This window comes from Staurois parvus, unplaced genomic scaffold (genome assembly GCF_062004578.1).
Source record: "Staurois parvus isolate SC_StPar_1 unplaced genomic scaffold, SC_StPar_1.0 ptg000080l, whole genome shotgun sequence".
Taxonomy (NCBI): domain Eukaryota; kingdom Metazoa; phylum Chordata; class Amphibia; order Anura; family Ranidae; genus Staurois; species Staurois parvus.
The window spans coordinates 7,555,739-7,580,161 of NW_028317876.1; the positions used below are offsets into that span (position 1 = coordinate 7,555,739).

At 44.7% G+C, this 24,423-nt stretch overlaps 1 protein-coding gene across 2 annotated transcripts in view; it reads left to right on the forward strand.

Annotated features, from left to right (window-relative positions):
* Nucleotides 1-24,423, forward strand: part of IRF2 (interferon regulatory factor 2) — a 121,561-nt gene that overhangs the window by 47,046 nt on the left and 50,092 nt on the right. For both annotated transcript variants that reach the window (XM_089669632.1, XM_089669631.1), the window contains exon 2: nt 9,889-9,999. In XM_089669632.1, the coding sequence (XP_089525758.1) occupies nt 9,913-9,999 (87 nt within the window). In that variant the 5' untranslated portion in view covers nt 9,889-9,912. The remainder of the gene's footprint in view (nt 1-9,888; nt 10,000-24,423) is intronic.

Consider the following 24,423-nt stretch of genomic DNA (forward strand, 5'->3'; position numbering starts at 1 on the left):
AACTGTGATCCACACAGCAGATTAAAAAAAGATGGCTATACCACTGCCAAGTCTTCACTACTTCCCAGAGTTCTCCTATTCCTAAAATAGTTCAGTATTTGAATATTATATACAGTATCGCATTAGTAAATGTTATAAAATGACAGGGCTTGTAGGTAGAATACATAGTTTTTTTTAACAAAAGGAGATTTAAATGTGCTATTTATTTAAAACTCTTTATTCATCCAAAAAAATAAAATCAAATCCATTTTTGCAAATATAGGTCTCCTTGGCAGGTGACCGCAAGGGGGGGTGCAGCTGAAGAAAATGGCCGCTGTGATATCGCCACAAGCCTGCACTGTGTAACTTCCTGCCTCACTGCTTCCTGTTCCATGGAAGCCACGATATAGGCGGCACTCCTTGTATTCACATGGATTTAGTTTTCAGTTCTGACTGAAATATACCTAAAATGGCCTGTAATATTATATGAGGTGTATATACTGTATAAAGGGCTGTTTCATAATATATTATTTTCAGAATTTCCATTAACATGCTTTTATAACAACCTTGGCATGATCACTTCTACACTGACTTTTCGTTCTGTTTCCATAAAAAAATTTCCCATCACTCCCTCCCTGTGTTAGGCCTCACACACACAGGACATCTTACTTGTCTCTCCTATATGCCTTTCCTTGGCAGTGGTGTTTTGGCAAAAAAAAAAATAAACCTGACGCTTGTAAACGCACGTAACACATTTAGGTGCTTTGAGCACTTGGGCATTAATTTCATTTTATTCGGGCCATTTAAATAAATTAATGCTCAAGTGCTAAACACGCCTAGCACTTAGGCCCATTTAGCCGCATCTACACGCATCAAATGTGTTTTTTCTTTTTTTCCTTTCTGCCAAAATGTCGCTGTTCCTGCACGCACTGGCAAAGTTGTTTCTTTTTTTTTTTTTTTTTAGTAGTATTATTTTTTTTTTCCCTCTGCCTTCAAATGCCTCTAAATGCCGAGGTGTGCATGGACACATAGCACAGGGGCGTTTACAAGCAGGAAAAAAAAAAACAAAAAACGAGAGGCCCCTAAGTCCTGGTTCACATATGTGCGTTCCTGTGGTCCATGTTTTGTGCTGGCATGAGAGCCCATTCATTTGAATGGACTCCCGTGCCCCGGGACACACAGGGAAGAAGTCCCTGCACTTCTCTGGAAACCGCAGCCCGCACAGGAACCTCATTTCTCAGTGCGGCTGAGATTTCCAGTGTGGGCGGCGTGCCATTAGAATTAATGGCACCCGCCCATGGGTCCGCATTCATCTGTGTAGGTGGTGCGGTTGCACGGACTGTTGTGCGGATCCGCAGCGGCACCACCGGCACATATGTGAACCTAGCCTAAGAGCAGGACAGGAAGGGAAAGACAAAAATCCTGAATGGAGACACACATAGCAACTAACATTTGGCAGAGTTAATAACCTTATTTTCTGTTTTCAATCAAAAAAGTTGGAATTTTGCATCAGGACAGTTTGGTAATGAAGTGGTTGTAAACCCTCACATATACCCAGTGAAGTGACTGGCCTCAGGTGATACACAGAGATGAAACAAATCCTCCTACATAACTTGTACTTGTCTATCTGCAGGCTTCTCTTCTCTACATCTATTCAAAGTCCAAAATTTATAAAGCTTGTCTTGAGACGCCAGAAAAAAGGGGGTGGAGAGCTGAAATTATACTCTGCAGAGCTCAGTAAGGTGACTCTGAGAGCTGATTGGAGGGAAGAGACACATCCCCTTCCACACAACACACAGGAGCAAAGCTGAGGCTGTCAATCAGCTGGAGCTCCCTCCCCTGTCACTATTTTTCTCTTGGTGACGAAAAAACTTTTCACGAATCATTGATTCATGCAGATAGCAGAGGAACAAAGCAGCAGACAGAAATGACGCCTAAAGTGCCCTTAAATGAGACCTAATATAAAGGGATATTCTTTGTTCATATTTTATATCTGATGTTTTAAACCACTTTAAGGGCTCAATCACATTGGAATGCAGTTTGGGAGAGCCGTGTTCCCATGTGGCCTCCTGCATCACATTCCAATTGCAATGCCCTTGCGATCTGCTGTGGGGGTCAGTTAAAGTTAACAACACCCTGAATGCAGGTCCCAAATGCATTGCGTTTGCTCGCACCAAACCACATGGTACAAAGTACCATGCAATGCAGTTGCCATGCGTTTAAAAAAAAAGCAGTGCATGCACTACTTTTAGCTTGTTACGATTTCATCCTATTCAAGGCCAGTTCACGCTATGCCCTGATATGAATTGCACAGGAACGCAATATGTTCCTGTGCGATTCATATGTGGGTCTATGTGGTGCGATTTCATGCCCATTCATTTGAATGGGATGAAATTGTACCGCGCTAAAAGTAGTGCATGGCAAGAACATTGCATGATACTTTGTACCATACAGTTTGGTGCGGGCAAAAGCAATGCATTTTGCAACCTGCATTTAGGTTATAGTTAACTGTAACTGATCCCTGCAGCAAATCGCAAGGACATTGTGATTGGAATGCTGTGCGGGAAGCCGCATGGGGACCCTGCTCTCCCGCACCGCATTGCAGTGTGAATGAGCCCTCCAACGAATGGGCATGAAATTGCACCACATAGACCGGCATATGAATCACGCAGGAATGCACAGCGCGTACCTGTGCGATTCATATCAGGGCACAGTGTGAACCAGCCCTAAAATTCAACCTGATGATGTGCATTTGTTTTATAGGTCCACAATGATGATTATGAAGAGAATTCGTATTTTGTTTTCAGCTTTCAATGCCTCTTCAACAATAAGAAGTGGTGGTCATATATGCAGGATGTAAACATTGAATTCCATTTCATGCAAGTGCTAGATAAGTTTACAACAAACCCTGTCTGAATAGGGATTCTGATTATATTGTAGGTCAAAATGTCTGGCCGCTCTGTGCATCCCAATGCTAAAGCTAATGCAGTCCCTTTGTTTAATGTGTATGTTGACAGCTTAGTTTGGTGTCTCTAGTGCGCAAAGCATAGATTATACAAATAAATAGGAAGGAGGGGAAGCAAAATTGGAAGGAATTTGCTAATCTTTTAATGATGATATGCACCGAATCTCTCCTTGGCTTCATCTGTGTTTTTTTGTGGCTAGGTGCAGGACGGTGTTGGGTACATTTTTCAACCAGGGGTCAGAGTCTCGGTAGAAGGTCTATCAATGATTTGTATATATCATATAACTGTAAAATAAAAAAAAAAAAATGCTCATATGTGGCAACAAGTTTGGATTACAATTTAACTTTTCATGAAACACAACTTGAAACTGTACTTGTTCTTGTTATGATTCCATGCAATTGCTTAGCTGTAATGGTTGCATGCACTGAAGTACATTTCCTAAAATACAAGTACAGTGATTCCCCGTAATGTAATTGTGAAATACTTCACTAGACATGGCCAGAGAGACCATAGAGCTGCGATGTCTGTCATGTCAACCAAACATTGTTAAAACTGAACTCCAGCCAAATACCATTGTTGCATTTTGTGAAAATTCTTACTTTCATTCAGCCTGGCATAAGAGTAGGTGCCAAACATTTGGTCCTGAGACTTGCAGTTGGAGTAGACAGGTAAGAGTGGGTTGTTTGCTCTGCATTGCCCACATTCAGAATGAGTGCAAAATTAGCCAAATTCAAGGCATTCTGTGGTTCCAGGTGGGGAGATTGTGATGGTCATCCTTACCTCCTCCATTCACAGAACACCTTGAATTTTTACGGCTCAGATGTCCACATTTTTTTTGTGGGGGGGGGGGGGCTATAGTTCAGCTTTAAAGTGTTACTAAACCCACAATAGTAAAATCAGTCTGTATATGCAGTAAAGCATGCTTGTGGAACCTAAAGGGTTACTCCTCTGCATTGTGTAAAAAGGCTGTTTGATCCTTTCTTCTCTGCCCCTCCTTTTGGTGAAATGACCACCTGATACAGACTGATCCCATGGTCACATGCATATGCTCAGTTTGGTGTGTAGTGCTAGAAAGGGTTTTTTTTTTTCCTTGGGAGGGTGCATGTGATCAGCACAGGGCAAATCAGCACTGCGCAGACAGAGGTCAGGGGTTTCACATCCTCCTAGAGCAGACCAAAAACTCCTCCTACAAGCTTTAACCAGTGCTCTGCTGAAGTCACAAGACTGCTCTAAATGATGATGAGAAAAGGTATTTAGCGGTTTATATTTACCAAAATAATTGCATTTCCATGTTGTGTGCACTGTGGGATACCAGATATAGTGAATGCAGGGTCCTGGGTTTAGTATCACTTTAGGAATCAAAAAAGAGGAGTAAGTTTCAAGGCCTAAAAATTCATATCTGTTGACAAGCACTCATCTGATGATCACAAAACACATTCCTCATCGGTGTAGTTCCCGGGATTAACCCAAAATGTCTATACACTGCATGCTGTTCTGCATCATCTCCCAGCACATTACACTGCTCCCTCCAATCCTTTAGATTTCATTGAGCGACCCCCTGTGAGGAGGACAGAAGTCTTCATGTTTAGGCTACACACACCAAAAACAGTGCAGTGGCTTCAAAAACACTTGAGCGCAATACAAAGTCCTATATAAATCACCATGCTCCGTGACAAGCATGCTAGCTCTCATTTTTGGTCCTATCTAAGAAAACAGACTGCTGTGACGTGATGCTTGCTGTGGACCTCCCCATCTACAAGTTACTCTAAACTTGGCCATACACGATTAGAAGAAGTGTTCACCTGAACTTCCTTTCTTGCCATTATTGAGTTGACTAATTTTGTTCGAAAATCCTTTGACTTTCATCCAAACCTGCTGTTTGGATAAAGTCCTAGATGTATTAAAAGGTCTCCTTAAGCCGGCCATAGACGATGCAATTTTCCCACCAACATTGTGTTGATGGGGGAATTCCTCCTGTGGAGCTGTTGTGTTCTCCCCGATGGGAGGCACAGGGAGGAGCTAGCAGCTATAGCCACTGGCTATAATCACATGAAAAATCTGACAGGCTGGTTGTACCCAAGTCGTACAGCAATCGATTTAGGTACAGTCAGCCTGCCCACAGATGGTTCAAATCTCAGCCTGTCCCTGCTGAACCAACCGAGATTCAAACCATCTATTGCCGGCTTTACAATGTGTTCAATTGTTCACATGCAAAGACCACCTTTACCGAATTTAATTGGTTAAGAAAAACTTTCTGTCCTGCTCCTTTGAGTTTTCTCATCACTTTGGTCGAAAATGACCGTCGGTGTGACACCAATATCAATTAGAAAATTGATTTCATGTTCTGAAAATTTTTGTATGAAATTCTATTTGGGTAAGGTCAGCTTTAGTATGTGCAGTAATGATAATGGTGTTTAACCACTAAAATCTCCGGAAGATTTTACCCCCCTACATGACCAGGTAATTTTTTGCTATACCGCAGTACAATTTAACTGGTAATTGCTCAGTCATGCAACACTGTATCCAAACAAAATTTATATATTTTTTTTCACAAAATTAGAGCTTTCCTTTGGTGGTGTTTGATCATCGCTGGGTTTTTATTTATTTATTGTGATATAAATGAAAATTGTGAATTTTTTTTTTTTTTTTTTAGTTTCTAAAAACATATCTAAATATTAAAGAAAATATAATTTTGAAATACATTTTGGCCAACATGTATTCTGCTACATGTTGATAAGAATAAGTGTATATTGATTGGTTTGCATGAAAGTTATAGTGCCTACAAACTATGGGATATATACTGGCAATTTTTATATTTTTTATTTATACTACTAATGGCGGTCAATCAGCGATTTATAATGGGCCTGCAGTAGTGTGGCGGGCAATGTGACACTGACACTGGGTGGAAACTGACTAACTGCCACTAACATCACTGGTGACAACACAATGATCAGTGATATTACACATTGTCAGTGTACTAATGGCACTGGCTGGGAAGAACTGACAGATCGCTGCTTGTGTACAGACCTATGTGTTGAATGTCAACACAGAGCTCTGTGTTGAATGTCAACACAGAGCTCTGTGTTGAATGTCAACACAGAGCTCTCAGCTGTGATAGTACACAGCCAATCAGCAGGTCCCGGCCGAGAATCATTGGCTGGGATTTGCTGACAGGCTCCCGCTGTGTACAATCACAGCAGGTGCCCAGCAAGGTGTGCATGTGCACCCAGAAGTAGGCAGCAATATAACCATACTTCGCTTTGCCTACATTGGCTGCCCATCCAGAGCACATTGCAAATTAGCATGTATGCCAGTCACAATGCATTTGCATTAAATTGTATCTACTAATAGAGAGTTTCTCACTTTGCAACTATTCAGCACTAAGATGGACATTAACAAGTTTATTAATATGGCATTCAAACCTTCCTATCAAAATTATATTTCTTTTTCTTAAAGGTTTTATAAACCTTCCTACCCGCACCTCATGTTTTTCACCTGCATAAGATCTGCATTGGTCATGTAGTTTCATGGGGTCATTTTGTAGCCTTTTAAGCACAGCCTGTAGTATCTTCACATTCATTTGTTTGCAGATTGTTTGAGTTTAAACATGAGGCACTGCACAGGTTAATACATGACCTCTGTCTATAGTCTAAGAACTGACGTTTCCACCACAATTCCTGTCTAATGCTCTGCAAGTGAAAGCTTAAGGCTCCATGCACACTGGGCGTTTTAATAATGCTGGTAACGTTAGCTGTGTAAAGTCACGTTAAAATCGTGAGTTTTAAGCATTGGCGTTTTGCGTTTTTTAGCTTTTTTTTTCTCACCAAAAAACACCCATTTTTTTTTTTGCTCAAATAACTGTCCAAAAACACCGGTTTATCGTGTTTTACCGCATTTTGCCACGTTTTTCAGTGTTAGAGCATTTTTACAACTAAAAAACTCCTCTAGAAACCCACTAGTTCTGGGGGGTTTTTCCAGCCAAAAAACGCCCCTGCCAAAAACCGCTGATTACAGTCTATATGTGCATGGACACATTATTATTATTATACAGTATTTATAAAGCGCCAATAGTTCGCTCAGCGCTGTACATTACAAAAGGGGGACAGAACAATACCAATACAATGCAAAACATGAGGGGATTGAGGGCCCTGCTCTTTCAAGCTTACAATCAAGGAGGGAGGGGATGGTGGCACAGGAGGAGATAGCTGTGGGGGATGGAGTGGTAGGCAGAGTGGTGGAGGTCGGTCAAGTTAGCAAGGGGTGGGGTAGGCTTCCCTGAAGAGAGATGGGTTTTCAGGGTGCGCCTAAAGGAGAGGAGAGTAGGTGATAATCTGATGGGTTGGGGCAGGGAACTCCAGAGGATGGGTGACACCCTGGAGAAGTCCTGGAGGCGGGCATGGGAGGAGGAGACCAGGGAACTAGAGAGAAGGAGGTCTTGTGAGGAGCGGAGTGTGCGTGCTGGGCGGTACTTGGATATTAGGTCAGTGATGTAGTTCGGGGCATTATGGTGGACGGCTTTGTACGTCAGTGTTAGGATTTTGAATTTGATCCGTTGCACAATCGAAAGCCAGTGGAGGGATTGGCAGAGGGGGGTGGCGGAAATGGAGCGGTTGGAAAGGTGAATGAGTCTGCCAGCCGTATTCAGGATCGACTGAAGCGGGGATAGCCAGCGGCGAGGCAGGCCAGTGAGGAGGGAGTTGCAGTAGTCGAATCGTGATATGATGAGGGAGTGGATGAGCTGTTTAGTGGTTTCTGGGGTTAGGAACGTGCGTATTTTGGCGATGTTGCGGAGGTGGAGTCTGCACGAGTTTGTTAAAGATTGGACTTTGGGCTGTAAGGATAGGTTGGAGTCCAGAATGACACCAAGTACTCTGGCCTGCAGGGCGGGTTTGATATTGGCGTTGTTGGATGTGATGGAGAAGTCAATGGGGGGTGGGGTCTGGGCTGGGGGGAAGACAAGAAACTCTGTTTTGGAGAGGTTCAGTTTAAGGAAGTGGAGCGACATCCAATCTGATATGTCGCTCAGTAGGTGTGTGATTCGGGCAGAGACCGAGGGGGTGAGGTGGGGGGTTGAGAGATAGATTTGTGTGTCGTCGGCATAGAGATGATAGTTGAAGCCGTGAGAGTGTATGAGTTGGCCAAGGGAGGAGGTGTAGATGGAGAAGAGAAGGGGCCCAAGGACAGAGCCTTGAGGGATCCCAACAGAGAGGGGGAGTGAGGGGGAGGTGGTAGCATTATAGGTAACGCTGAAGGAGCGTTGTGACAGGTAGGATGAGAGCCAGGAGAGAGCAGAATCTCTGAGGCTGAGGGAGTGTAGTTTATTGAGGAGGAGGGGGTGGTCGACTGTGTCGAAGGCCGCAGAGAGGTCAAGGAGTAGGAGCACTGAATAGTGGCCATTAGCTTTGGCGGTTAGAAGGTCGTTGGAGAGTTTGAGTAAGGTGGTTTCGGTGGAGTGTAGGGGACGGAAGCCAGACTGTAGGGGATCGAGGAGGTTGTTGTCGTTGAGGTGAGAGCATAGGCAGGTGTAGACGAGGCACTCAAGGAGTTTAGAGGTAAATAGGAGCAGGGAGATGGGTCTGAGGTTGTTCGGGTCATTGGGGTCCAGGGAGGGCTTTTTAAGTATGGGGGTGATGTGTGCATGTTTCAGAGGGGAGGGGAAAGTGCCTGAGGAGAGGAAGAGATTGAAGATGTGGCTGAGGGAGCGTAGGATGGAGGGGGAGGGAGGTTGTAGGAGTTGTGAGGGGATAGGGTCGAGGGGGCAGGTGGTGAGGCGGGCATCAGAGAGGATCTTGGAGACTTCCTCGATGGTAGTAAGGTCAAAGGTGCGGAGTGTTTGGGGACTTCAGTATGAGGAATGTAGGGTGGGGTGGAAGTGGAGGTCAGAGCAGTGGTGGGGCCGTGGGAGAGGGGTGATGAGGGGGTAGCTGAGTGAGGGGGAACGGGGTTGGAGGGAGTTTGAGCAGTGACGAAGTCCCTGCGGGTTATGTCGAGGGGGAGGGGGGATGAGGGGGTAGCTGTGTGAGAGGGGACGGGTTGAGAGGGCGTGTGAGTTGCGGCAATGTCCTTGCAAATTGTGTCAATCTTGTTTTTGAAGTGATTGGTAATCTCAAGGGTGGTGAGTGAGGTGCTGGGTGGAGGTGGGGGTGGCGAGAGTAGAGAGTTGAAGGTGGAGAAGAGTCGGCGAGGATTGGAGGAGAGGGTCTTGATGAGGGTCAGGAAGTAGGCTTGTTTGGCTGCGTGGAGGGAGGAGGTGTAGGTGTGGAAGGCAGATTTGTAGCGGGTGAAGGCTTGTTGTGATTTTGTTTTGCGCCATAGTCGCTCCAGGGCACGACTGTGTCGTTTGAGGGTTTTGGTGTGATCAGTCTGCCAGGGCTGGAGCGGTCGGGGTCTGATGTTGCGTGTGGTTAACACATAGGATAACATGCTGGGGATTTTACTGGCTTTAGAAAAAAAAACGTCAAAAGCCAAAAACCAAAGCTGTAAAAACGTCCAGTGTGCAGGAGGACATGTAATCAGATCTGACACAGGTCAAGCAGGCAGAGCAAAGAAGGGAAGAGATGTGTTTTCATCACATTAACACTGCCATAGTTGTAATGCAACACAGAGGAAATGGTGAGGCATAGACTGGATGCTCCGTGGCCTAGAACAAGAAGTTGCCCATCTCTTCGTGAATAGGGATAAGCTAGGTGAATGAATACATGGACATAGATGGGATCAATCAGCCATAAAACTGAAACATATGAGCCTATCATTGCAGGGTCAGGCAAGTAAACAACACAGGGAATATGACTACACTAATGACAAAAACATTTGAAAGTGTTCAATGTCTTTTAAACACTTTTACAGACTTGGTTTTATTTGGTAAACTCCTTATTTCTTAATGTTTCAATTTGTTACTTTACCTGTTGAATAGAAATCATTTGTTATAAAACCTTTCTTGCAGTGTCATTCCTTGAATCTGGGAAAAATGCCTGTGGAAAGGATGCGGATGCGGCCGTGGTTAGAAGAACAAATAAATGCGGATCGAATCCCTGGGCTGAAATGGATAAATAAGGTATTGTCCTACTTGTTAATGTTATTAAGTGTTTCCCTAGCATTATTGTCCTGTTTGAAGAAAATTCTACTGAGTTAAAAAGTAAGGACAAAGCTTTTTCTTTCTGTAATACGAATGTCAAAAGTCACATTTTTCCTACAAATTTTGATTCACTTAAATGCGTAATTTTTTTCACTGAACCCACCACTCTGCTGCCACCATTATTTTTATGACACTGGATTATTGTCATTAACTTCTGCGGCATAGTGCCTGACAAGAAATCAAAGTCTGTTTTCTGATCTTCTTTCCATGGGACATCTGCTTCCTTACAGCTGGTCATGTGTAGTCAGTCAGAACCTTGAAGACACATTCACACCAGAAACTGCATGTTTACTGCATGTTTTTGCATGCAAGGTAACATGTGCTTGACACACATTTTTGCATGAATTTGTGCTGCCTTTTTCTATGTTTGCATGTCCTTTTAAGACCACTTCTGTCTTCTGTCTTCTTTGGGCTTTTATGTGCACTGCATTGCATTTGCACAGGATTCTGTGCATTTGCAGTGCAGAAAAATGAAGCTTGCTGTACATTTTTTGCACTGCACTGTAATGGTGTAAACTATGCGCATAGGATAACCTGGATTTTGTACTGTATGCAGTGGAAATGCAGTCAAAAGGCATCAAACTGCATCTGGTGTGAATGGGCCCTTAAAGTATACATAAAGGCAAAACACTTTTTTTTTTTTTTTTTTTTTTTTAAATGTTTGATGGAGAGTGTAGAGGGATTTGACCACTTGTTAGTTTCTATTGCTTCTCTGTGTCCCCATTAGGGAGATTCATCCTTTCTGTTTGTCCTGTTTACCATTATTATTGAAAGTGAAAGACAAAGAAAAACCCAAATTTTGGGTTGTCCCCAGAAAAGTAATTGAGGGGAGATTTTCCAATGGGAACACTAGTTCTGGTGACCTGGGGGTCCCCAAGGAATTCCCTTAATTTGCAGGAATTTCCGCTCACTTCCTGTTTTTGGCTATGGGACAGGAAGTGAAGGGAAATTTGCACAATGGGACATAGATGGTGAAAAAAAATTTGACAAGGGTTATAATGCTCCCTTGCTCTATCCAAATAGTTCTACTTTAAGGTTGCTTTTATGCCGATGATCGCTCTTTATGGAATGCAACAAAGATCGGCTGCTTTATCAACAAGGGTAATTGCCAAGATGAATGAATATTTTCACACGGAAATTCCCCCGATGGTTGATTGACCCTTACACACATGCATAGTTACATTGTCATTTACACTGTGCAAATATGTGATTCTGGAAGGATACTTCTTAAAAAGGTTATTACAAATGAACTAAAATTTGTTTAAAATGTAACTCCAGAAGCATATGTCACTTATCACACTAGCTGCAGCACAGTCTTCATCTAATGAGTTCTGTTAGCATTGTGTATGTATGAAAGTGCATTGCACAATCCGCAATTTCAAGAGGAAATACATCAGACATATTATTCATTGTCACCAGCTTTTTTTATGTTGGAACTTCCTCTTAGATTCTTAAATATTGTAAAAAGTTTACATAACTCACTTGAGGTTTGTTAGCAATTACACAATACTTTATCACTTATTAAAACAGCTGTCAATAAAAATTGTAAATTAGATCTTTTTTATCACTTTATTTCTCTGTATTACTAATGATGAGAAGTGAGCTAACTTCCCAGGCTGCAGGTTGGATGGTAAATCTCTGTGAATGATTAACTTTACTTCCCTAGCTATTGAGTTGTTTGTTAAGTCAAAGCTTGTACTGGGCAGAGTAACTGTCACATTTGAGTTGTTTTCTGTACAGATAGTATCTTCACTTGCTGTAACATGAAGGCATTGGAACAGAGGTGTAGCTAAACTCCATTGGGTCCTGATAAAAAAATTTAAACCAGGGTCCCCAATGTCACATTTTTTAATACCAGTTAGCATGCTGGGCACACTAATAAAATGTATAATATACTAAGCCTGTATTACAAGGAGAACTGCCCCAAACTGAAACATGGCCTGTAGACTTCTCTACACTGTTCATGTATTAGCCTTGTGCTAAGTCTACTCTTCCACTGTAATGATATTTCTTATTAGGCAGGACATTGCAGAGAGGTTTTATTTTTTCAAACACTAGGGGAAGAGGTATATGAAAGATGGCAATTGCACAGATCTCTCTTAAAGCGGAGTTCCACTCACACTGTAAAAAAAAAAAAAGTCAGCAGCTACAAAAACTGTAGCTGCTGACTTTTAAAAAAACAGCCACTCTACCTGTCCCACGATCCTGCAGTGCCCCTGCCGCAGCCAGTTTCACCGGCCGTCCTGTACCCCAGGCACCGGCATCTTCAGAGTGGGCACCCGGCTGTGACAGCTTGCGGCTTCACTGCACATGCGCGAGTAGCGCTGCGCTTCCTGAATGGCCCCGTCATCTTCTGGGACCTGTCACGTGTTCTACCCTTCCTCCCCGTAGTCTTGTGGGAGGACAACTTCCGCTTCCGAATGCCTAGGTGATCGGACCAGAAGTGGGAGCGGTTACCTGTCAGTTTCGTGTAGCTGCTCCCCCCCAATCCCTAATAGGGAGCGAGGGACCTGTCTTTAAAGCGGAACTTCCCCTTTTTGGTGGAACTCCGCTTTAAGCTGACAGTGGACATTCAAGAGTGGCCAATTGTTTAGGAAGGGTTTAACTGTCAGGTGGCACACTCAGATGGCTATCCCATACATGTGTGCACAAAGCTCAACCAAGCATATAATGTTTAAGATTGGAGCTGAAAGAGGAAGCAAAATTTACTGTGGGTGGAGCAATAACCATCGGACAGGTATCTGCTGTCTTCATAGGCTAAATCATGTAAAGATCAAGCTTAAAGGAAACCAAACCTGCCATGAAGGAAGAGTGGGGACTTGAGGATCTCCGACCTCGCCTTTTAAAATGATCGTTATGGTGACTGTTATGCTGACTATCCGGCTTTAATGTTTTGAGTAAGTGCCCAGGAACGAGTCCTCGTATAAGAATTTCTGACTCTTCTCTAGCTTTATTCATCTGCACACCTGTTGCTAGTCAGTGGCTTAAAGTATTTAACCTACTGGGTAAGTTTAACAGCCAGTCAACTAGAATTGAGGGAGCTGTCATGTGGATCTTACCTTCACTTCCTGTTGTGTCACTTACCTGGAATAGGCATGCAGAATAAAAATTCTGACTTTTAAAACTTCACTGGCTGCATGCTTGTTCCAGATCAGCGACTGACTAGTTTGAAGGCAGGATCAGTATGGCACTCCCAGAGCCTGTTTATACAAGAAGACCAAGTCAAGAATGACCACACCATATTGCTTGCCTCACTGGTTTACATTAAGAAAGAATGCAATAAAAAAATGATAGCTAAGAAGAACTTGGGCAAAACGTTTTTTGTTTTTTTTCATTTTGGATAGAGCAAGGGAGCATTATAACCCCTGTCAGGTTTTTTTTTTGTTTTGCCTTTGCTTCCTGTACCGTAGCCAAACAGGGAGTGGAAGGAAATCTCTGCAAATAAAGGAATTCCATGGGGACCCCCAGATCACCAGAACTAGTGTCTTGATTGAAAGATTTCCTCTCTATTACTTTTCTGTGGACTACCCAATGTGCATTTTCTTTCACTTTCAAAGAGAATGGTAAACAGGACAAATTGAAAGGGTGAATCTCCCTAATGGGGGCACAGACAGCAATAAAAACTAACAAGAGTTCTAATCCTTCTGCACGCTATCCAAAACTAAAAATAGGTTTTGGTTTGGCTTTAGTTATACTTTAACAAAGTGCAAAGACTAGCTTGGGAAACGTTTCTATATGTATCTTGTTCCTAACGCCTCCTGTCATGCACAACACCACTCAAGACCCACTCTTCTTGACGTCCACTTACAGAGTGGGTGCCAGTTCCTGCAGCCCGTCTGCTCTGCTCGCCATCAGAAGTAAAAAGATGAAAGCCACACTCTAACAAGCTCTTCTTGCCGCATTTGTTCAAACCATCAGCAAAATAACTGCATGTATAGTATCTCCACACTTCCTTGAATCATTTCCCCACTCCTGGCTCATTCAAAAGATCCTTGCTGATGGTTTAAATAAATACGGAAGGAAGATCTTGTTGGAGTGCAAATTTCAGCTTTTTAGTTCCCAACTCTACTCCGCCATTTTTCTTCCTAAATCTGCTGTATAGATCTGCATGTGTAAATGCTCTGCTTACTTACTATGATTTTATTTTTTTTCTTAAGTTTCTGTTTAGTTTTCAGCTTGTAAATGATTGTTATTGTTTTCAAGTTGTCAAGTATGAAAAAAATATAGTGGTGTGCCATGGCAGCAGGTTAAAGGTTTCTTTTCATTTTCTATCTCCAGAAACGGCCATGGTAGAGGAAATATTTACTGAATAAAAGTTAGTGTTACTGAAACCACAACAGTAAAATCAGTCTGTATATGCAGTAAAGCATGCTTGTTATACTCACTGTGGAACTTAAGGGGTTAATCCTCTGCATTGTGTAAAAAGGCTGTTTGTTCCAGACTTCTCTGCCCTTCCTCTTCTTCAAATGTCCACACTGAAAAGACAGACTGAACCCCTAGCCCTTCTGCACTTACTCAGTTTAGTGTGCATTGCTATAGAGTTTTTTTTTTTTTTCTTTCGGAGAGTGCATGTGATCAGCACAGGGCCAATCAGCACTCTACAGACAGAGGTCAGGGGTTCTACATCCTCCTAGAGCAGAAAGAAAACTCCTTCTACAAGCTTTTATTATAAAAATATAATATGCTCTGCTGAAGTCACAAGACTGCTCTAAATGCTGATGAGAAGAGGTATTTAGCAATTTTATTTACTAAAATCATTTATTTTCCATGTTCTGTGTACTGTGGGAGACCAGATATAGTGAATGCAGAGTCCTGGGTTTAGTAACACTTTAATATCTATTTTTCCTGATTTGATCTTTTACAGATATCTGTGAAAGTTCAAAAGTGCAGTTTTTGTGTTGAGGCATTACCGATCGTCTATCTCTATCTGAAATTACTAAAGTATGAGCAGAGTTTTTTCCTGTGCCTTTGTTGTAAAAGTTATTCCTCTTTCCTATCTCAGAAGCTGGGAGGTGCGAGTTAAATGTGTTGGTTGTCATCCTACTCACTGTTAAAATACGTTTAGACTTTGAAACTAATGCCCCGTACACACGATAAGAAAATCGTCCGAAAAATTTTGCGGTACCACTGATCGAACAATTTTCTCTTCGTTGATGAGCAGGATGTTTTAACTGATAACGATATTGTGAACGAAAAAATCCGGTTGAAAAACAATGAAAAATGTTGTCGTTTCTCATATGAACAACCGATTTTCTATGCGATGGAATGATGGTCATACGAAAAAAATCTATCAAGCGCTATCACGCATGAGCGGAAACAGAAGATGACCCGGATGTTTATGTCCAAGGAACCTTTTGTAAACACGAACGAAAAATCCAAATGTTAAAAGTATATTGGCCTAATTATTATTATTATTATACAGTATTTATATAGCGCTAAAAGGTTTGCTCAGCGCTGTACATTATAGTGGGGGACAGAACATGAGACAATACCGTAACAAAACAAAACAAAACACGAGGGGTTCAAGGGCCCTGCTCTTTCGAGCTTACAATCTAGGAGGGAGGGGATAGTGGTACAGGAGGAAGTGGCTGTGGGGGATGGAGTGGTAGGAAGAGTGGAGGAGATCGGCTGTTAGGTGAGGGCGGGGTAGGCTTCCCTGAAGAGATGGGTTTTCAGGGTGCACCTAAAGGTGAGGAGGGTAGGTGACAGTCTGATGGATTGGGGTAGTGAGTTCCAGAGGATGGGGGAAGTCCTGGAGAAGTCCTGCAGTCGGGCGTGGGAGGTGGAGACCAGGGAGCTAGAAAGTAGGAGGTCTTGTGAGGAGCGAAGATTACGGGTAGGGTGGTATTTGGGTATCAGGTTGGTGAGGTAATTTGGGGCAGCATTTTGAATGGCTTTGTATGTCTTTGTTAGTAGTTTGAATTTAATGCGTTGGGCAATCGGGAGCCAGTGGAGGCAATGACAGAGGGGGGTGGCAGAAGCGGAGCGGTTGGTAAGGTGGATGAGTCTGGCCGCTGAGTTCAGGATAGACTGAAGCGGGGATAGTCTGCGATGAGGTAGGCTGGTGAACGAGTTGTTTAGTAGTGTCTAGGGTTAGGAACCAACGTATTTTGGAGATGTTGCGGAGGTGGAGCCTGCATGAGTTTGCCAATGATTGGACATGGGGTTGGAAGGACAGGTCTGAGTCTAGAGTGACACCTAGGACTTTGGCTTGTGGGGTGGGACTGATGGTGGCGTTGTTGGTCGTGATGGGGGGGGGGCACAGGCTGGGGGGAAAATCAGGAGCTCTGTTTTGGAAAGGTTCAATATGAGGAAATGGAGCGACATCCAGTCTGATATGTCATTCAGTAGGTGGGTGATACGGGCGGAGACTGAAGGGGTGAGGCGAGGGGTGGAGAGGTAAATTTGCGTGTCATCGGTGTAGAAGTGATATTTGAAGCCGTGGGAGTGTATCAGTTTGCTGAGGGAGGAGGTGTAGATGGAGAAGAGAAGGGGCCTGAGGACAGAGCCTTGGGAGACCCCAACAGAGAGGGGGAGGTGGTAGCGTGGCCTAATGATTATTATTATACAGTATTTAGCGCCAACAGTTCGCTCAGCGCTGTACATTACAATGGGAGACAATACATTAGACAGTACAATAACAATACAGTGCGATACACGAGGGGTTAGAGGGCCCTGCTCCTTGGATCTTACAATCTAGGAGGGAGGGGATAGTGGTACGGGAGGAAAAGCTGTGGGGGATGGAGTGGTAGGAAGAGTGGAGGAGATCGGCAATTAGCAGAGGGCGGGGTAGGCTTCCCTGAAGAGGTGGGTTTTCAGGGTGAGCCTAGAGGAGAGTAGGTGATAGTCTGATGGATTGGGGTAGGGAGTTCCAGAGGATGGGTGATGCCCTGGAGAAGTCCTGGAGGCGGGCATGGGAGGAGGAGACCCAGGGAACTAGAGAGAAGGAGGTCTTGTGAGGAGCGGAGAGTGCGTTTTGGGTGGTTTTTGGATATTAGGTTGGTGATGTAGTTTGGGGCAGAATTATGGACAGCTTTGAACGTCAGTGTTAGCATTTTGAATGTGATCCGTTGGGCAATCAGAAGCCAGTGGAGGGATTGGCAGGGGGGTGGCGGAAACGGAGTGGTTAGTAAGGTGAATGAGTCTGGCCGCCGTATTCAGGATCGACTGAAGCACGGATAGCCTGTGGTGAGGCAGGCCAGTGAGGAGGGAGTTGCAGTAATCGAGTTGTGATATGATGAGGGAGTGGATGAGTTGCTTAGTGGTTTCTTGGGTTAGGAATGGGCGTATTTTGGCGATGTTGCGGAGTTGGAGTCTGCATGAGTTTATTAGCGATTGCACTTTGGGCTGGAAGGATAGATTGGAGTCTAGAATGACACCAAGTACTCTGGCTTGCAGGGTGGGCCTGATGGTGGCATTGTTGGACGTGATGGAGAAGTTCAGTAGGCTAGTGATTCGGGCGGAGACTGAAGGGGTGAGGCGAGGGGTCGAGAGATAGATTTGCGTGTCGTCAGCATAGAGGTGGTAGTTGAAGCTGTGAGAGTGTATCAGTTGGCCAAGGGAGGAGGTGTAGATGGAGAAGAGAAGGGGCCCGAGGACAGAGCCTTGAGGGACCCCGACAGAGAGGGGGAGTGAGGGGGAGGTGGTAGCATTATAGGTAACGCTGAAGGAGCGTTGTGATAGGTAGGACGAGAGCCAGGAGAGAGTGGAGTCTCTGAGGCCAAGGGAGTGTAGTTTTTTGAGGTGGAGGGGGTGGTCAACTGTGTCGAAAGCCGCGGAGAGGTCGAGGAGTAGGAGCACTGAATAGTGGCCATTAGCTTTGGCGGTTAGCAGGTCGTTGGTGAGTTTGAGTAGGGCGGTTTCGGTGGAGTGTAGGGGACGGAAGCCGGACTGCAGGGGGTCGAGGAGGTTGTTGTCGTTGAGGTGGGAGCTTAGGCGATTTATAGACTAAGCGCTCAAGGAGTTTGAATGTGAATGGCAGCAGGGAGATGGGTCTAAGGTTGTTCGGGTCGGTGGGGTCCAGGGAGGGCTTTATAAGTATGGGAGTGATGTGCGCGCGCTTCAGAGGGGAGGGGAATGCGCTGGAAGAGAGGGAGAGATTAAAGATGTAGGTGAGGGAGCGTAGGATGGAGGAGGAGGGAGATCGTAGGAGTTGTGAGGGGACAGGGTCGAGGGGCCAGGTGGTGAGGCGGGCTTCAGAGAAGACTTTAGTGACCTCCTCTGTGGTAGTAAGGTCGAAGGAGTGGAGTGTTGAGGGGGCTTCAGTGTGAGGGATGTTAGGTGGGGTGGAGGTCTGAACAGTGGTGAGGCAAAGGGAGAGGGTTGTTGAAGGGGTAGCTGTGTGAGAGGAGATAGGTGGGGTGGAAGCCTGGGCAGTGGCGATGTCCCTGCGAATTGTGTCAATCTTGTTTTTTAAGTGATTGGCAATCTCGAGGGCGGTAACTGAGGTACTGGGTGGAGGTGGGGGTGGAGAGAGTAGAGAGTTGAAAGTAGAGAAGAGCCGGCGAGGATTGGAGGAGAGGGTATTGATGAGGGTCAGAAAGGCTTGTTTGGCAGCATGGAGGGAGGAGGTGTAGGTGTGGAAGGCAGATTTATAACGGGTGAACGCTAGTTGAGATCTGGTTTTGCGCCATAGTCGCTCCAATGCACGACTGTGTTTGAGAGTCTTGGTGTAATCAGTCTGCCAGGGCTGGAGCGGTCGGATCTGATGTTTTGTGTGGTTAAAGGCGCTAGCGAGTCTAGAGCGGTTGACAGCGAGTTGTTATAGGCAGTCGTGGCCAGGTCGGGGCAGGACAGGGGAAGGATGCTGTCGTAAAGTTGATCAGCTGCAGAGTGGAGGGGGACAGGATTCAGGTTGCGGAGGTTTCGGCTGGTAATAGTTTGACATTTGGAGGGGTAGGCGTTTGAGGACGAGGAGACAGAGAAGGTAATAAGGTTGTGGTCAGAGAGGGGGAAGGGGGTGTTTGTGAGGTTGTGGGGAGCGCAGAGATAGGAGAAGAGAAGGTCTAGGATGTTCCCGTTGGAGTGGGTGGTGGATTGTATGCACTGTGCGAGTGCAAAAGAGGTGGTTAAGTGGAGGAGTTGGGATGTAGCTGGGTTATTGATGTTGACAGGGATGTTGAAGTCTCCAAGGATGATGGTGGGTAGCTCGAAAGAGATAAAGAAGGGTAGCCAGGCGGAAAAGTCGTCAAGGAAGCGGGATACGGGTCCAGGAGGCCGGTAGATTACAGCAATCCTCAGGGGGGTTGGAGAGAATAGCCGGATGCAGTGGGCCTCGGAGGAGAAGGATAGAGAGGGGGGGTTTGGGAGGATTCGGAAGGTGCTCAGTGGCGACAGGAGCAGACCAACCCCACCACCTTTTCGACCGTTGGGTCTGGGTGAGTGGGTCCAGATGAGACCTCCATAGGAGAGTGCTGCAGGGGAGGCAGAGTCAGTGGCTTGGATCCAGAATTCCGTGATCACTAGGAGGTTGAGGGAGCGGGAAACAAAGAGGTCGTGGATGGCGGTGAGCTTGTTGCAAACCGATCGGGCGTTCAGGAGTGCACATGAAAAAGTGGGGGGGGGGTTGTGTTTGGGGAGCAGAGGGACAGGTAATAGGTTAAGGGGGTTGGGCAGGAGGTGGAAGTGGGATTGTGCCTTGTGGTTGAGCAAGGTGCTGGAGGGCCGGGGTTCGGGGAGATGTCCCCTGCGGTTAGGAGAAAAAGAAGGGTGAGAAAGGTGGCATGGGAGCGGGATGTGCAGGAGCGTTTAAATCTACCAGTGGAGGTGTTTGGGTCGGTGGGAGAGTGGAGTGGGAGGTGGTGGGTGCCGTAGAGGGGCCAAGGAAGCAGTGAGGGCACAATCTACAGTTGTTTGGGAGGAGGAGAGGGATATAGAGAAGAGATTTTCGGAACGGAGGAGAGGAGTAGGAGGAGGAGGAGTGGAGGAGGCATTTTAGGGAGGTAAACGGAGTGGCGGACAGGTGTGGTGGGAGGCTTGATTGCAGATAGTCTAGCGAGCAGTGGCGTATCTCATCGCTGTGTCTTCCGGTAGCTAGAGTTGTCGTGCCTAGGAACAGGATGGGTAGAGTTCAGGTCGATAGGTTGTAGCCAGGGGTAATCAAGCTGCGAGTATCAATTTGTGAAAGTCTCGGTTTGAAGGGTGAGGTTTGGTTTGCGGAGATGAAGGGTGGTAGTCAGCAGCGAAGATGTTTTCCAGATGGTGGAGATGGGGTGTAGAGAGGGTTGTGAGAGGTGGGCATCAGATGTGGGTGATGGGTCTAGTAGGGCTGGGGGATCGCAGAACCAGCAGTCGTGCCTTCTCCCGCACTGTATTCCCGGGGGTCATCAGATGGGTTATGAGATAATGAAACCAGAATTCTGCACATTATATTTTTATGTGTCACTATTTATGTATATAGATAATGTAATAAACTATATTAAACTCATTGCTGTTAATTGTGTATATCGCTCGTTCTGGTTTTAAAGGCGTGGCTACAAGGTCACAAGCACACTGCATCACTCCCACTTGTACGGAAGACGTCAACACTACGTATTGCCCGATGAACAATTTTTTTAGATTGGTTAATGTGGGCCACGATTTCGACCAACGACCAAACGCCTCTGGGTCATCGGATGACCGATCGGTCTGTTTTCTAATCGTGTATTCCCACCTTAAGGATGTTCATTTTGGCTGATCCAAGTTTGCTTTAACCCTAAAGGAAAAAGGAAACCAAGATGAAACCTATTTCCCTCACACTTGGCTGCAATGGTAGTACATCAGCATATGCCAACAAATCAGTAAATAACTGCAATAAACATATCAATGTTATATTTACATTGGTTTGTACTGTCTGCTACACGGTCCAGTAAAGCTGGCGATACACTAGTAAAAGTTTGTTTGTTTTTGAAACATTCCTTCAGTTTTCTAATGGTTATGGGATAGGGTCGAATCGATGTTAATTATCAACAGTAATGAAGGAAGAATTAGAAGGAGCAAGATGGCCAATTCTTGAAAGAAGGAAATCCTAATTGCAAATGTGCTTTTGTGGCTAAAAATCATCCAAAATATTGTTCATATTAGCAGGGATTTTTCCCTCAGAGAATAAGTACAGGAACTCTTACCCCCCTCACTGTCCACCCCTGCCTTCAGAGTGCAGGGCCCAGAAGTATGTAACAAAAAGAGTGTAGAGCTCAGCATTGCGTATCATACAGGGCACAAGGTTCAGGAGTAACACAGTACAATCAAAAATGACCTTCCCACCTAATCATCCCCCAGTACAGAACTCACCCCCAACCCCATCTCTCCAGTACAAAGCTCTTCTCCCAGCTGCCCCCAGTACAGAGCTGTCCCATCAATTACCCCCACAATAAAGAGCGCTCTCTTCCCTACCACCCCTCTTACCCCAGTAAAAAGCCCCTCTCCCAACCTCCCTCAGTACAGAGCTCTCCCTCAACACCCCTCCTCAGTAGAAAGCTCTCCTTTCAACACAAAGCACAGACCACAGCCCCCACCCCAAACCCCTTCCAGTATAGAGCTCCCCCCATCCACAACATGCAGGATTGCATTAAAAATGGCAAATCTTCACAAATGTTTAAGGGATTTTGAATTGGTTAAATCCATTATGACAAGAAGGAGCATTCAAAGAAAGAATGCATATGAAAATGTACTGATGTATGGCCTACTGTAAGGCTGAATGTTCACTTTTGCTACACTTTACACAGTTCGTAAAATGTAACCAAAGCTTGAGTACAGCTTTAAGTATGAGCGAACTTCTGTTTTGGCTCTATATTTGACAGCAGGTGTACATTGTACTTATTTTCCCCAACTGTTATTCCAGTTATTCGAAGTATTTCAGTCTGTACCTTAGAGTTGTATGTAGTGACATCCCTAGCATATTGCCCCCTACTTAAATATATCATTTTACTAAGAGGTATGAATGATGTAGTGTTAAAGGGTAACTTCACTTTCACAGAAAAAAAATAAAACAAAATATTCTATGCAATTGATGTACAAGCCTTGTTGTAATTTAAAGTTATTAAGAATTACCGGTCCTCTTCAATCTGCAGCTGATGTAATTTTCTATAAAATTTAATGTAAGATGGCAACCTGAAGGCATTCTACATAATGTTGGTGTACAGAACACCCACAGAAATGGCGTTTCCTGCTTGTGTGATTTGGCTCACTGATTTTCCTGCACTAAGATACAAATCAAATTTTAGGCACCCATTGTGATAGGAATTTCAGTTTTGGTAATACTCTCCAAAGGTTAAATACTTCTAAAGAGATGCAGACACTGCAGCTTTTCTCATTAGAACACTGAGTGTACCAGCTGATTATAATGAATCAGGCCCTCCCATTCATAATCAGTCCGCATGACATGGTCAAAAAGATATCTATTTCTTCAGAGCAGCAAAAGGTAGGAATTTGCTGGCAAATTTATTAAAGTCCCTGAAATTTGCATTGATCACCCTGAGGGGATTGTTTTCCCTCAACAAAAGTGGAGCTACCCTATAAGTGCATTCCCATATACAAAACACTCATAGTCCATAGTTTACTGATTTTACTACAGTAGGCTGAAATCAGACCAAATTTGAAAATCTCTTTAATGATACCTTTGTTGGTTAAATGAAGGGGAGGGGACATTTTTGTGTAAACTTTTATAGAGGTCTTCAGAGGGTTCTGGCTTTGCTGCCCCTGTCACCACACCACTGTTTTGGATTTGAAAATATCATGGTAAAATATAGCATGGCAATTAAAATAACATGTTTTGTAATTCTATTTTATGCATACAAAAGAGATGGTTTATATAACTGCGAGTTCGGATATTACCTCTATGGAAAATGTAATCCTTGATATGCATATATACAAAATATTCAGTCTATAGTTACCTCCACCCCTTCCCCCCACCCGCCAGTTATAATCCTCATTTGTAAATCCAAGAAAAAAACTTTCTTGGGGTTGGCAATAGCACAGCAAAGCAAAATATGTGACTGTTTCAACAATTGCACCATATAGGGGTGCGTTTTAAAGAGGTCTTCCAATTAGGGTGTGAGTAGGGTTTGGTTAAAATCTGTCAATTTTCTTTATTGCTATCTGTGTTTTATTAGGGTGGTGGTAGCGGTAACATTTGGGATTTCCCATCACTTTTCATTTAGTGATAATTGTCACCAAGCCAGATAGAGAGGTTAAAGTGGTTGTAAAGGCTCATTTTATGCATGAAGGTAAAAAAAACCTTCTGTGTGCAGCAGAGCCCCCAGCCCCCTCAGTACCTACCTGAGCGCCATCGCGAACCAGCGATTTGCACGACGGCTTCAGCGGTCCCGGGTCTCTGCCTCCTCATTGGCTGAAACAACAAGCGGGAGCCATTGGCTCCCACTGCTGTCAATCACAGCCAGTCAGCTAATGAGAAAGAGGGGGTGAGGCCATACTGCAGCTCCATGTGTGAACGAACACATGGAGCAGTGGCTCGGAAACATGCCTGCTCAGGTGCCCTCATAGCAACAGTTCTCTTGGTGGCCAAAGCTGAAAAGTTGTCACTGGGTCAAGAGATCTATGTCAGAGTTCCACACAGCTTTCAGGCATTGATGAATTATAAGGGAAATCACTGGTTCACTAACAGCCGGATGGTCAAATACCAGGCCATGCTGAATGAAAATCCTCAAATCCTTTTAGAGACTGTTAACACCCTGAAGCCTGCCACCCTGCTCCCTACTTCAAAGGAACCCCTAATACATGACTGTCTCCAGGTAATGGATGAAGTTTACGCAAGTTGGCCAGACTTGAGGGACAGCCCCTTGGGAAAGCCAGACGTTGAATATTACACTGATATCAGCAGCCTTACCACAGGAAACTGCTGCATAGAAAGTGGAACTGATTGCTATGACACGAGCATTACAACTAGCTGCAGGCCTAAGACTGAATGTTTGTGTGGACTCTAAGTATGCTTTCCTGACTCTTTATGCTCATGGAGCCCTGTATAAGGAAAGAGGACTCATCACGTCCGGGGGAAAGAGCATCAAGTATGGGACAGAAATACTAGAACTTTTTGAAGCAGTATGGGCCCCCTCTGAAGTTGCAGTGATACACTGTAGGGGTCATCAAAAGGGAGACTCCCAGGTGACCAAAGGTAACAGAAAAGCAGATCAAGCAGCCAGGGAGGTAGCACTCCAGCGGTCCCCACAACAGATTATGGCCCCCTGTTCCCAGTACCACTCTCTGAATGGGACCCAATCTATCCAAAGGCAGAACAAGAATGGGTAGAGACTGAACCTGGAAAGTACAGGGAAGATCGGTGGTATCAACTGCAGGATGGAAGAATTAATGGTCGATTTCACTGTCCTGCCCCCCTCAGGAGGATATAAA